We start from the raw sequence: 14,744 nt of genomic DNA, 5'->3' as shown, positions 1-14,744 counted from the left end.
CCTTTCACTTATGGTATTTATAAGTAGCATTCAAGCATTTTAAGATATTTTCAATTATGTTTACGTCCTTATACAAGATTATAAATAATTGCACATTCAGCCGTCCCTCCAATAGGGGGCCACCACTTGTCCACCTTGTCTATCAAGTTGTGCAAAGTATTGTATTTCTAGCATGTTTGCATTTTAATACGATTTTATGGTATGACTTGGAAGCAAATTTTGAGAATTTAATATTAAAAAAAATGTTAATCTACTCACGTTCGAATAGAAATTAGGATCTTTATTTCCTTTAACCCCAACTGGGTTGGTTCATTTCCATTCCAAAATTTTGGTGGTCACTACCACTCATTTGAATCGCCAAGGCTATGGCCAACTTTTATCATTGCTTATTACGCGAGTTTTACAGTCAAGCTCCTTTTTACCTTTATACTCGATGAGCAATTTCAATTCGACTTACACAAACCTTTGACTGCCTTTGTTACAAGTGACCACTCGTTTGAATCGCCAAGGCTATGGCCAACTTTTATCATTGCTTATTACGCGAGTTTTACAGTCAAGCTCCTTTTTACCTTTATACTCGATGAGCAATTTCAATTCGACTTACACAAACCTTTGACTGCCTTTGTTACAAGTGACCACTCGTTTGAATCGCCAAGGCTATGGCCAACTTTTCTCATTGCTTATTACGTGAGTTTTACAGTTAAGCTCCTTTTTACCTTTATACTCGATGAGCAATTTCAATTCGACTTACACAAACCTTTGACTGCCTTTGTTACTTTTTAACAAGCATGTCATATAAAAACTATTTACCTAAGACTATCCCTTGACTCATGCGTCTAGCACAACGTTAGAACTTTAGCCTTTACAAAGTGATAGCTCAATAATGGTTGAACGTAAGCTGCACTGGTTTGAAATTGACATTATACTACTAGTACTGAAAAATTTAATACACCCAAATCTTACACCGTTGTAGCATACCATGCTAATATAAGACTCTCTCCCTCTTCTATTTCAAATATAAAATATAAGCCCGTGTTTGATCCTTCATTATTTTCAAAATGTATTTTTCTTTCTTTTCTTTTCAATTATTCTTCAATAAAATAATATTAGATGCAAATTCAATTTTTTTTTTTTAAAGTGCATATTTTTCATCAACTTACTATTCCAAAATGGATCCTTATATTAAAATGAGGCTCAAACAAGAGCTAAAAATAAACATATTAATATTGTTGATTGAATATAGCCCATTATCTTATTATTATTATTTTTTTTTTTTTATATATTCCCATGAGGTCATGTTTGGGAAGAAAAATCATCAAATTGGAGAAGCATGCACGACTTTTTCATTCTCCATAATAGAAATCGTAGCCAAATTTACTAACTCCAAAGAAATAAGAATGGAATATTAGTTGAACAATAAGCTACTTGCTCCTACCACATTTCTACAATCTTTAGCAAGAGATATTGTGGCCTCATATTGTCACTTCCTTTTACAACATACAATTATTACACCACTAGAAATTTACACAACATTACATTGTATAAACAAGGAAAATTAGATAGCTCCCACATAGAGCTTACAAAATTTCCAATTTTCTGCCCACAAAGTTTCTCTAGGGTCAAATCCGTGTTGGATCACGTCAAGTCTCTACGATTATCAAATAAGATCCTTCAAGTTGGCTATCAATCTACGATGGACATAAGTTTCAAAGTTTGATCGAGATCTATGAACATTCCTTTCGATGTACGATGGACACAAGTTTCAAAGTTTGATCGAGGTCTATGAACATTGCTTACGAGGACTACGACTATTGCCTAGGCACCACACCCCAGCCTCAATTTCATCAAAAAAAGAAAAACCCATAAATCAAAGCCTTATTTTTCATCACTCAAAAGTCAAAATCTAAGCCACCACCCTCCTTACGACTAGTCCTAACAAGTACAAAGTAGCCAAAAACAGCACAAATTGCAGCCACAACATTCCCTTCTTTAATCAAAATCTCAACCACAAACCCAATAATCTCAACCGTCAATTTCTTGCCCTCCACCACCAAACCCCTTCTGGGTTTCCCGCAAAAAGTCAAAAGCACGAGCACTGTAATCCACGTTACCAGAGTCGCCGGTACCGCCACTGCCAAGGCGGCCACCACCGATAGAACCCCAAATGCCACCCCCAAAACCACCGATACACTCAACACTGACCACCCAGATACAGCAGTTGACCTTACCATGGTCGATTCACACCAAGATAGTACAGAATCTAAAAATTTCAAAGAAATGGATAGTAAAATTGTGTAAACTGATACAAATAGGCAAACCCGTGGTCTTCTTTCACTCATAAGATTTATGAGTAACATGGAGGAATAGGATTTTTCTTCTGTGAATTTTTCTGCCATGGATTGTGCTTGAATTTGATGTGTATCCCTCTTTGGTATGCACTTTTGATTTTACCATGGGCTTGTTAGTCGTCGCGGTTAGTTTGGTGAACAGCATCAGGTTAGTTTGGTGAACACCATTTCTCGTTTTAATTACAGAGTGCAGAGGTGGCCTACATGGGTCATTTCATCCAAGATGTGGTTCGACAGAGCTTTTGAAATTTTATTTTTTTATTTTATTATTATTATATATATTTTTTAAACCCTTATTTGAGCTACATTATTTTAAAAAATATATATATTTTTGAATATGTATTGATAGAAAATATGTGATTAAAAAATAAAGAAAAATTTTAAATTTATATGTAATATTATTTTATTAAAAAATATATAGTTAAAATGATATCAAATCACTATTTAAAAATGTACTTTTTTCAAAGAAGTGGCTCAAACAGGACTAAAGTTGGTGAAATTTGTGATAAAAAAGAATAAAAAATAAATTGATAGGTTTTAATTACAGAGTGCAGAGATGGCCACTTGGGTCATTTCATCCAAGGGGTCGTTTGAGAGAGCTTTTGGGGAAAAAAATTGTTTTTTTTTTAAAAGTTGGTGAAATTTGTGATAAATTTTTTTATGAAAGTTATAATTTTCATGAAATAAGGGGTTACAATTAATTAAATGGATTTCACATCCCTCCATTTAACGTTGTTACATAAATGGGTGCGAAACACCAATATATGACAATATTCTTTTGAACTAAGCCCTTGTTTAATCTTCATTTTTTAGAAAAAAATGTATTCTTAAAGAGTGTTTAGACATGATTTTAATGACACATTATTCAATAAAATAATATTATCCACAAATTCAAAATTTTTTCTCATTTTTTAACCATACATTTCACATAATACACTATTCAAAACTACATTTTTACAACAAAAATGAGGCTTAAACAAGGGCTAAATACCTTTAAAACGAAGATAACTTGAAATGAAATGAGTTCACATGAGATATAGATTTATGTCATCAATATAATAAGCCCTTGTTTGGTGGTCATTTTTTTTTAGAAAAACATTGTTTTGAATAATGAATTTTTGAAGAATGTGTGGTTAAGATGTATGTAAAAATTTTGAATTTACGTGTAAAAATTTTTGGTGTATGAATGTATAGTTAAAAATGAGTATCTAAAAGGATAGGACACAAACCTCATGCCAGACATTTGTTATGCACAATTATGAGTGTTCGCTAAAATTTTACAAGTATACAATATCATAAATAAATAATAAAGAACGAATAAAAAATCATTTCCATGAAAACTGTGTATTCAATTAAATTTTGATTAATGCTAACTTTAATCGAAATAGCACAGTTTTATGGAGGTTGATAATTGTAAATCAAGTTTGATGACTAACTAAATATGAAACTTTTAACTATCATGCATTTATGAAACTCAATTAATTAAAATTACTATGACCTCGAATCTCCCTATTTTCTCCACTCAAGTTATTGACAAATACTTATTTAAACTTGATGGTCAATGTTCCTTCTCTTGAGCAACATCATAGTAACCCAACCCAATTCACGCTCAGCCTACATTAAGGATAATGCGTAATAGCCTCTCCAATGGATTATATAAAATTTTCATGTAGGTGACACTAATGTCTAATGAATGACAGTCAAAATCCAAAAACAAACTTTTGAAATAAGTCACACTTGCAACAGTGATATTTACTCGTGTATATAAACACAATGCCCCTGTTTGTTTCCCATTTTTTTCATTAAATGAAAAATATGATTGTCATCCATCACATCAAACCACCAAATTTGAATTTCTATCTCTTTTGTGGAGCTCATAACGACTATATTTTTCATTCTCATTTTTACATTAATGTGTACCAACGGGGCCAATATACAATTTGACTCCTCAAGGTAAGGTGACAGATTTAGCACAAGCATTTCTTGATCCCTAAATCTAATTATACATCTTTATCAATTTGTATATCTTTATCATGCCCCCTCGAGATGTTATTTTCTGGGGCAAATAGCTAGTTGATCATAAGACGAGACATGATAACTCAGAGCTTTCTATTATGGATTTTATCTAAATCAACTTGGAAGTATATTGGAATATCCTTCAAGCGACAGCGAGAGCGGAAAACAGGATTTGTACAGAGAACATTGTGGCCACATTATCACAATATATATTTTTTGTTGACATAAAGAAACGCCTAATTCCTTGAGTAAAGAATCGACCCAAATGAGTTTATAAGCTTTTGATGCCACAACACGGTATTCAACTTCAGTTCAGGAACGAGCTAGAGATCGTTGCTTTTTGGAACTCTTTGAAATAGGATTGCAACCAAAGAACCCCACATATGCATTGGTAGAGGTTCGCTCATTAGAATTTCAATCCCAATATGTGTCGAAAAGTGCATGTATAAAAAGAGAGAATGATAACCAAAGAAGAGACCATGATGAAGTTTCCCTTGAAAATAGTTGTCCAATGTTCTTTGAATGCTTCAATCATAGAAGAGAGGTCATTGTTCATATGTGCTCAAGTAGAGAGCTTTACTATTTCTTATGTATGCGTGAATGATGTGATTATAGTAGGGAATGATTTTCCAAAAATACAAGAATATTGAAGGAGTTTTTAAGCAATTGACTCAAACTTAAGGATATTGTAAACTTGAAGTGTTTTTTGCTAAGGAAGATATGCGCTTGAGATTATAGAGGGGATATGTTTTTTTTCTTTTTTTGTGTGTGCTAAACCATCGTAGCTTTTCATGGAGCAAAATTTGAAACTTGACGAACTCGATGTACCTTTGAAAGATCCATCTTTACATCAAAGGTTTCTTGGTCGTTTAATTTACTTGACCATTAGACGGGGCAATTTGGTATATGTTGTACATGTGTTGAGCCAATTTATGGACAAATTATATACCCCATATTTAAGAGCATCATGACATAGAAGTACTGGCATTAGGCACACGGATATTATTATCGACTAATAGTCAAATCCAACTAAAAGCTTTTTGCAATGCGAATTGGGCACACTAGATATTGCCTATTGCTTGGAAATCTCCTATATCTTGGATGATCAAAAAGCAAATTACCGTCTCTCGCCCTTCCAGTGAAGCACAATAGTGGTTGATGGTAACTTCTTGTAGGTTTACTTGTTTGTGACAATCAAGTGGCAATCCATATCATTTCAAATCTTGTTATCCATGAGTGAATAAAACATAATAAAATAGATTGTCATCTTGTTTATGAGAAACTTCAAGTTGGGATTACTAAGCCTATTCATCTATTAGACATCCTACACGTATAGTTACTTTGACAGCAACTATGACAGTCATCTCATATTAGAGGGGTGGACCAGCGATTAAAATAATCGTGAGCCCCACATTTTGTGAGAGGGTTGTAAATGTGTACATCAGTTTGTCTTTTTCTTCATCTATAAATACATCCCAAATATGTCGTCTTTTCTAGACTTTTTTACCATATTTGTAGTAGGAACAATTCATAATTACCGTACTTTAAAAATAAAATTTCAAAAACATTAAATTTATAGAATTTTTTCAAAAATATTATATATATGTATGATAATTGATAATTATTCGTCTTATCATTTCCTAAAAAGAAAATTAATTTTCTTCTTTGCTAACATTCTTACAAATCCTAAAATAGGAAATAGAACCTTGGACCTCCATGGCATGATTGTCTAGAATAGATGAAAAAATTGGCCATAAATTTTCAACGTGGTTGATCCAGTATAATTATTTCCTTCTTGTCCACAATTTCTGCATCCTTTTTCATCTATTGGTGAATCACATAACTAATCAATCTTTTTGTGAACAATTTTTTCGATCAGAGGCATCGATGACAATATTTTCATTTTGTAAGAATATTATGACGGTGATTTGTGACCTATGGGTGTGACTGTGGCTCTCAATCGCAAAACTGTTACAAGTTATAGTTTCAAATATGTATATACAATTTTAAAATGTGACATAAGATACATGTTTTCGAAAAAATGTCATTTCATTGTGAAGATTACTATTACATTGTGTGACTGTGACCTATGATGTTGTGAATTTGACCTAAAAAATTATATAATATATTATGTGTATGTGGCTATGTTGCGTGATTGTGACTTTTAATATTGTGACTATGACAACCATTCACAAATATGTGACACTATTTTGCGACTTCATGTCTTTTTTTTTTGTAATCTAAAGTGTGTCTATTTGAAAATTACAACTTTGCGTGAGAATGGCCTAATTTCAAGACTGAAGGCTTCAAAAGAGCAAGAGAATGAGAAAATCTTATATAATATATTATGTGTATGTGGCTATGTTGCGTGATTGTGACTTTTAATATTGTGACTATGACAACCATTCACAAATATGTGACACTATTTTGTGACTTCATGTCTTTTTTATTGTAATCTAAAGCGGGTCTATTTGAAAATTACAACTTTGCGTGAGAATGGCCTAATTTCAAGACTGAAGGCTTCAAAAGAGCAAGAGAATGAGAACATCAAAGGTCTGTGTGATTATTAATAATCTATTTTCTCTATCCAGATTTTATGATTTTGAAATTCGATAAAAATGACGATTAATCTTCAAATTCAAAATTACTCACTAAACATATATTATATCATGAAATAAGATTAAAAATATTAAAAAATATATTTTACATATAATAAACACCAGAATTTTTTAGAACAATTTAATAATTTGATTAATGATAATTAAATCTTAAAACCATGACTTTGTTTATTTTTTTCAATCTAATCCTTTGAAGATGTCACTTTTATTTGGGTATTCAGGGGTTATTCTTGGGTGACAGGGCCTGGTCACAAGGGATTAAACTTTACGGTGTTATCACTGTGATATTTTTTGAGTAAAAAATCAAGGCCGTCCATTATGTTGAATCTCATGTAGATTGTGGGGCTATGATTCCTGGCAATTTCAATTGATAGAAGTACGTATATATGTGAAGGTTCAATAAAACTACTCAAACAGGCATGTCACCAAAATTCTGTCCCAATTATCATTGGAGGGGCGCCACATGGCGTGTCACCAAAATTCTGTCCAAATTATCTGTTACTCCAGCAAGTTTGACACCGTAATAACACGTTCTCGAATCAAAGCAAACAAAAGGATCTTCCATAGTTTGACTAATATGTCACATTCAGTGCAAATTTGTAATTCAATAAAGTTTCAGGGGCAAAATTGGAATACTAGTCATCTTCAAGTCATGACAATACAAAACCATAATTCTGCACCAATTATATCCTACATCTCAACCCCACCATATAAACCAATCAACCAACCAGCCAACTCCCTTTATATTGGTCCGTTCACCTCTTATCCAATGATCTACTTCCACGTTGAATATTAGTACCCAAAGTCAGTTGTAAGCTATTGTACCCTTAAAAACTTTTCCTTTTCGGAGTTAATTGAACTTAGATCCATATTTTTTATTGGTTACTTAAATTTAAAATGTCGAATTTTGATTACTGAATTTGAAAAATATTAAATTTTGATTACTGAATTTAGGTCCATATTTTTTATTTCTCACTAAAATTTAAAATGTCGAGTTTATACCACTAAACTTGAAAAATATTGTACATCACTCAATGAATTTTGAAAAATATTGTATATTATTTACTATAAATTCGATATTTTTTAAAGTTCAATAGTTATGCTAATGAGTAATGTATGTTATATTCTAAAGTTCAGTGATCAAAATTTGACATTTTAAAATTAAGTGACCAATTAAAGAGATAGATCTAAATTGAGTGACTATTGGAACAGTTAACTCCCCTTCTAGCGTACGATAGAAAACTTACCTTAATAAGGCGTGAGAGAGTAGCAAATTTCTCTCTCTTTTATCTGCAGTTCCTTTTAGTACTGATGTGTATGTACTCGTTTAGGTAATAGAAGTCTATCTGTATGATCGAGAGTTCAATGGACGTTGAAATCGGAGAATTGGCTTCACAAGATTCTGTGTCGAAGAAGCTTCAACAGAGTGAGGTACCCTTAACCCCACCCCGCCCCCACCGTCAAGCAACCAAACTTTCATTATTGAAAGTTTTGATTTCTGGGTTTTTGATATCTTGATGAAAATTTGATTGTGACATCGCATGATCGATCGCTTTCCTGGTGATTGGTTTTTCCGTTTTTTAAGGTTTGAACATGATTGTCGGATTTTAATTGTATTTACGTGGGCTTGTTTTTTGTTTTTTGTTTTTTTTTTTTTGTGCAGTTATGTAATTGAGATTCTGGGGTTTTGTGCCAATATGAAATCTGAGAAATTGAGTTGAAAATTAGTGAATTCGACGAATAATTGATCAAAATAAGGTGTGCTCTAAACCATTTTAAAAAGGCACTTGGAGAAAATACTAAGCCCTGTTTGGTAGTGCTTTTTCACCCCCCCCTCCAAAAAATTGATTTTTTCACCGTTATTTTACTATTCCAGCCGTCATTTTTTTACTTTCATCACTCACCGTCGGCCCCGCTTTTCTCCTGACGGTCAAAAAATTAATTATCAAAATCACTACTAAATGGGCCCTAATAGTGTTAATTCGTATGTATGTGTTTACTGGGAAAAAGGTCAAAAAATATATAAAGAATGGGGTTCCTAAATGTACCTACAAGGCCGACAATTGTAGTATCTGTTGATCTTTATGGAACTACATAATTTACAAGATTACAACAATATAAAATCTAAAAAATTGTGATTTACACTCACTCCTTATGATAATGTTTTTATCCTGAGTGTCGCCAATCTTGGATTGAAGTGAGTGAAGCTGGAGGCAAGCTAGTAGTGTGGTGAGAGTGTTAACAATTTGATTGAAGGGCGAAATATGGGAAGATATGTAAATTGCCGTTCTGATCTTGTCGTTGAATAAAATGAAAGTCAATGTCAATGCTTCATGTGAGAGTGGAATATAGTATCGGCAAAGAGATAGTTGACACTATCGTTGCACAGTATATCATGAGGCGTCGTCATAGTTTACATGCATCTTTGCTTCGAAGTAGTGCTTTCAAACTTCTTGTGCAACCTTCTTCTTCATCTTGTTCTAAAAGAAATTGGAGTACGCACTCTTCTATGAGAAGGAATAAAGTAAATTCATAGTGAACTGAAGAATTGATTTTCATTCATAGAAATTTGGGTTTTTTATTAGAAAAATTAGATCTCTAGTTAGAAGTAGAATCCAAAATGTGAGACATTTTCGGTGATTCATTTAATATTCTTGAAGGTATTGGACTTCTTGAGGTTGCTAATCTATTATTTGATAAGCTAGAGTTGAAGGTTGTTATTTTTAATGCTAAAGTAGAAGCTCACGTTGATGATGTTGAAGAAAATGAAGTTGGACAACTATGGATTAAGTTGAAATGTTTAATTATTTTATTTTATTTTTATTATTATGCTTTTTTTTTTTTTTTATATTAATGAAATTATGTTGAATTTTATAACACATATCCGCGTATCCCCTTTTTTAAGTCATATCGCCATAACCATATCATATTGTATTCGAATTATGTATCCGTATTCATGCTTCTTAGACTACTACCCATCATTCATTTATAAGTACATTTAATATCTAATTACCACAAGGGTGAGCCATTGCATGTAATATGTTTCTAAACTAAGCCAGCCCTTGAATCGACAAAGGTAAAGGGAAGGGTAAGAGATTCTATTATGTCAAGGATATTCACAACAACATAGCATGATATATGTCAAGGCTAAATCACTTCTCAACATAGATTTTGTTCTCTCTAAGAAAAAACAATTGGGAGACAGCCAATTCCATCATTTTTTTGTATATATGACTTTTTAGCATATGACCAACCAGTTTCTTTTTCTCCAGACAAACTGGCTGGTTCTGTCCTGTTTTGTTAAGATCAGTAATATGTTGTGTGAAAATGGTGCTCCATTTCATGTTCAGTAGATTGTAATGTCGAAGGACATTGCTTCCAGGTTTGGCCATTAATTGTGCCACTTCAGTTCCTGGACATGCCTCAGTTTTTGTTTATAAGTTCGATCATTTTCTCTCCTTATGAAGTTTATGCATATGCGTACATTCTTGCATGCATATTACTCCTTTTGGTGCTTATTCAATTTTCTCTTGTAGTACTGTGATTGATATGGGATTCACCAGTGTCTTTTCTATCCCTGCTTTAATTTTCTGTCTCTCCCTCTTTCTAGGAGGCTATGGATAACGAGAATTCTACTTGTGTAGCTGGTTCAGCATCTGAATCTATTAACTCGTACAACCTTAGTGGTTCACATTCGGACATGTCATATGAGGAAAATGACAATGATGGTGACGATGCAACTGACGATGACTGCGACATTTACGGTGATGACGATGACTATATGTATGGTGACAACAACATTGATGATTATTCGACTTTGCAGGCACAATTTGATAATGTGGATTTGCCTACTGGGGTGGAGGCATCGGTTTCTTGGTTAAGTGATCCTGCTCCAGGTTCAAATACTTCAACTCCTGAAAATGTTCCAGTGGAAGGTGGCTCTGTAGGTCTCCCTGCAACTGCAGCAGTACATGCTTCTTCATTTCCCGCTTCACCCCGCTGCAAAACTGAGGCCATTGCTTCAAGCAGTTCGTCAGTTTCTGCAGAATCGAGCTGTAATGAGGGAAAAGAGGAAAATAAAGGTGAAGTTATGAAGAAGTATCTAGATTTCAAACGATTTGATGTTGTTGGTGATTGTTCTGATCATCACTATAACAAAACGGGCTTTGAAGGACAACAGGTAGCTTCGTGTTATAGAAAGCACATCTTGCATTTTGTCATATTTGTGAACATGCCTGTCATTTTAACTTCCACGCATACTTGTATATGCTAAGTTTGTAGCATTTCTTATCTTGGTAGCCTCTGAAGGCCTGGAGCAAGAAAATTCAGGAAGAGTGGAAAATTTTAGAGAAGGATTTGCCCGGTAAGTTAGAAAGAAAACAAATTTTAGGCTCCGTATTACCATTCTTATCAGGCCTTTTTCATATTATTTTCTGTTCATGATCTTTGTGGAGTAACTTTATTATGTAATGGAAAGAAATTTTGAGAGCATCCTATAGTAGCAAGGGATGCATTTAAGTGTTTATTTGAACTTTTTACTGAAAATGATTTGCAAATTATTGAAAATTGAAATAACTGAGACTGCCCTTGATGACATAATTTTAAGTACTTAGTAGATTAAATATTTTTGGAGTTTGGAAATTTAAGTAGATAACTTCAAAAAGTTAGACCCAACTCTTCTTTATTCTATCTTCACCCAAAGTGCGGAAATTTTTTCACTCAATAAAGAACAATCATTTAAAAAAACTTCAATATTTTTTTCAGTGTGCATGTCTAATAAGTGCAGCATATTATTTATAAAGTAAATGTGTCGAATATATTTTATATCAACGAATACTTCAAATATACAACTAATTGAATAGTATTATAATGATCTTTATTCAAGTTGTATTTCTCTCTGTTTTTGTATATAAATGTGTGCCATATTTATATTATTATTATTATTTTCATGACCGTGGGTGCCTAGACCAACTTATGCGAACCTCGACTAATCCCACGGGGCGTTGAAGCTTACAGTCGGATGCTCACCTCAGTGACCCTGAGGGAACTCGAACTGGTGACCATTAGAGAGCAAACTCAAGGCTTGACCACTGAGCTACCCCTCAAAGTTCATATTTATATTATTGTTGTTTAACCTATAAAATATTAATATGTATTGTATTTTTCGATGAATAAAGTACAAGTAAAATAGCAACGTGGTGATTTGACAATATATGACTAAACTTAGTGATTACAGTTTCAGTGACCAAAAAGATTTTCATGTGAAAAGTCTGTACCTACTCTGATCTTCACTCAATATTTCATTTTTATCTAATCCTGGAGCTTATCAACAGAATCTGTTGAAGAATCTTTGTTTATGGCAAAAATATTTGGACCCTATTAATCTTGGATAGCTATAACGGTTTTTTTGCAGTCATCGGGCTGCAGTGTGGAAGTCAAAGATTAAATTCTTATGTAAAACTTATGAAGCTAGTATTGTTAACTCTTTTCATCTGTACTTTCTATAGCAATTGATTTATGGTGAACCATATAATTTGTGCATTAAATTTGTTTTGTAATGTAATATGAGATATTTGAGTAGTAGGATAATTAGTTAGATAATGGAAAACCAACTTGTTAAATAGTCATAGTAGAAGTGTTGCATCATTTAAGTAATAATTAAATATTGAAAAGCATTGCTTTTATGATTTTCAGAGTGCAAGTGTAGTGCACTTCATTGGAAATCTTGATTGAATCTAATTTTGTTGCTCTCTTTAGCCCTATGTCTCTTATCCTTGGAGGTCTTTCCCCACTAGTAGGCTGAAATTTTTAGTTGATGATAACATTAGCCAGTCACTTTTGACTTTTTCATGGAAACAATAGGCAAATCTCAACAATTTTGTTTCAGCTTTTAAATTGAAGAGGAAGACGTTTAGAAAATAACAATCCAGGCTACTTATTCTTCTTAGGTTCTGCTGAAATTGATCTGGAACCTGATGGGCAAAGCATTTAGTTCATAAGAAAATTACTGGTTGATATTATTTGGTCTTGACTAATTTCCACTGTTTTCTCTTTATAATTTTACACATCATAATACCCACCAGTGTTTATTTGGATGTTTTATTTTTTCTTGTCTGATACTTGTACAGAATATGCTTCTCAGTTATAAAATATGAGTGAATCATATATCTACGTTGCTCTCTTTGTCAATAAACTCTTGTTGTATCTTTGAGGATTGCACTGAACTACATGTAATCCCCTCCACCTTCACAGATACGATTTACGTAAGAGTTTATGAATCAAGGATGGATCTTTTGAGGGCTGTTATTGTAGGACCACAGGGAACTCCCTACCATGATGGTCTATTTGTCTTTGATGTTCTCTTCCCTCCTACCTATCCAGACATACCACCAGTATGTATTTCAAGACGGCAACTTTTCTTAGATGCTACTTTTTGCTTCGTTGATATTTGAAAGTCAAGAAAATATTTGAAACTCATTTCTTGACCCCTTATTTTTGAAATGATCCTTGATAGATGGTTTACTACTACTCTGGTGGCTTGCGACTGAACCCAAACTTGTACGACTGTGGAAAAGTCTGTCTCAGCCTTCTTAACACTTGGACTGGTAAAGGAAATGAGAAGTGGGTGCCAAAGTCATCAACAATGCTGCAGGTCTTGGTGTCTATTCAAGCTCTCATTTTGAATGCAAAGCCCTTTTTCAACGAGCCTGGATATGAATCTCGATATGTTGGGGTGGAGGGGGAGAGGAAAGCTATGTCATACAATGAGGATGTATTTGTCCTATCCTTGAAGACGATGGTGTACACTCTTAGGAGGCCTCCAAAGGTATGATTCGACTCCTTGTCAACAACATTCTCATTCTAGTTAAGCATGACTTCTTTGAATGAGTAGATGTTCTTTTTGTTTCGTATAATGCTTTAAGTTCACCTTAACATCTTAATTTTTGGGTTGGGGAAGGGAGGGAGGTGGGGGGTTGGGAGTTTATGTCCAATCCCTTCTCACCCAATTGTAAAAAAATGTATCAAAGCAGGCTAAAGATCTGGGTTTGAGTTTCACCACCATCCATTAATGAAAATTGTGCACATGTCGAATATTTGATAAAAAATGAGCTTGCTTGCATGTTAGTGTGTGTTGAAGGCAAATTTTAAATGAATAAATATGTTCCCCTTTCTAACAGCTTAAACATTTAGACGAGTTTAGGTTTAACATTATGAATCAGTAGATATGTTTAATGCTTATTGCAAATATTTATATTTGAATTGCGTCTCTTCGTTCCCTCCTCTTAAATATTATTTATTCTCTACTAGGATAAATGTGCAGTAGTGCAGGCTTACGGTACATATCCATTCTCCTATATGTTTTGTGCTGTCGGTTGAATTTATTAGGCACCTGTTATTACTGCTACCATCATTACCAAACCTAAAAGTTCACTCGAATCTTAACCCATTAGTAGGTGCTTGGTTGATCTCCCATCTAAGATTTTAGCAAAACCTTAGAATGTCTTCAAACTCCATCATCAGGTTATATTACCTGAATATTAGAAGAATATTTCTGAAGTCAAAATTAAGGATTTGGAAAAGTGCTGTTTGGCCTTGAAGCCTTGCTCCCAATAAATTTGGAATTGGCTTTTTACCACTCCTTTTGGATCATTGCTAGATTTATTGGATCCCTATATCCATTGCAACTGCAGGCTCTCTCTCTCTCTCTCTCTCTCTCTCTCTCGACTTGCTAATGTGCGAATTTGATTCTTTGATTATTTTC

At 33.4% G+C, this 14,744-nt stretch overlaps 2 protein-coding genes across 2 annotated transcripts in view; one reads left to right on the top strand and one right to left on the bottom strand.

Moving 5' to 3' along the window:
• Positions 1-1,889: 1,889 nt before the first annotated feature.
• On the bottom strand, positions 1,890-2,396 carry LOC111377805. The gene has a single exon (XM_023000933.1). The coding sequence runs from the start codon at positions 2,394-2,396 to the stop codon at positions 1,890-1,892; it is 507 nt and encodes a 168-aa protein (XP_022856701.1).
• Positions 2,397-8,200: 5,804 nt separating this feature from the next.
• Positions 8,201-14,744, top strand: part of LOC111377800 (putative ubiquitin-conjugating enzyme E2 38) — a 7,217-nt gene continuing 673 nt past the window's right edge. Inside the window, exons 1-5 of the mRNA XM_023000929.1 lie at positions 8,201-8,413; positions 10,593-11,162; positions 11,282-11,345; positions 13,235-13,374; positions 13,497-13,808. Of these exons, the coding sequence (XP_022856697.1) occupies positions 8,333-8,413; positions 10,593-11,162; positions 11,282-11,345; positions 13,235-13,374; positions 13,497-13,808 (1,167 nt within the window). The 5' untranslated portion in view covers positions 8,201-8,332. The remainder of the gene's footprint in view (positions 8,414-10,592; positions 11,163-11,281; positions 11,346-13,234; positions 13,375-13,496; positions 13,809-14,744) is intronic.

Source organism: Olea europaea, unplaced genomic scaffold (assembly GCF_002742605.1).
Source record: "Olea europaea var. sylvestris unplaced genomic scaffold, O_europaea_v1 scaffold1726, whole genome shotgun sequence".
Taxonomy (NCBI): Eukaryota; Viridiplantae; Streptophyta; class Magnoliopsida; order Lamiales; family Oleaceae; genus Olea; species Olea europaea.
This window is presented reverse-complemented; position numbering and strand designations above follow the sequence as displayed.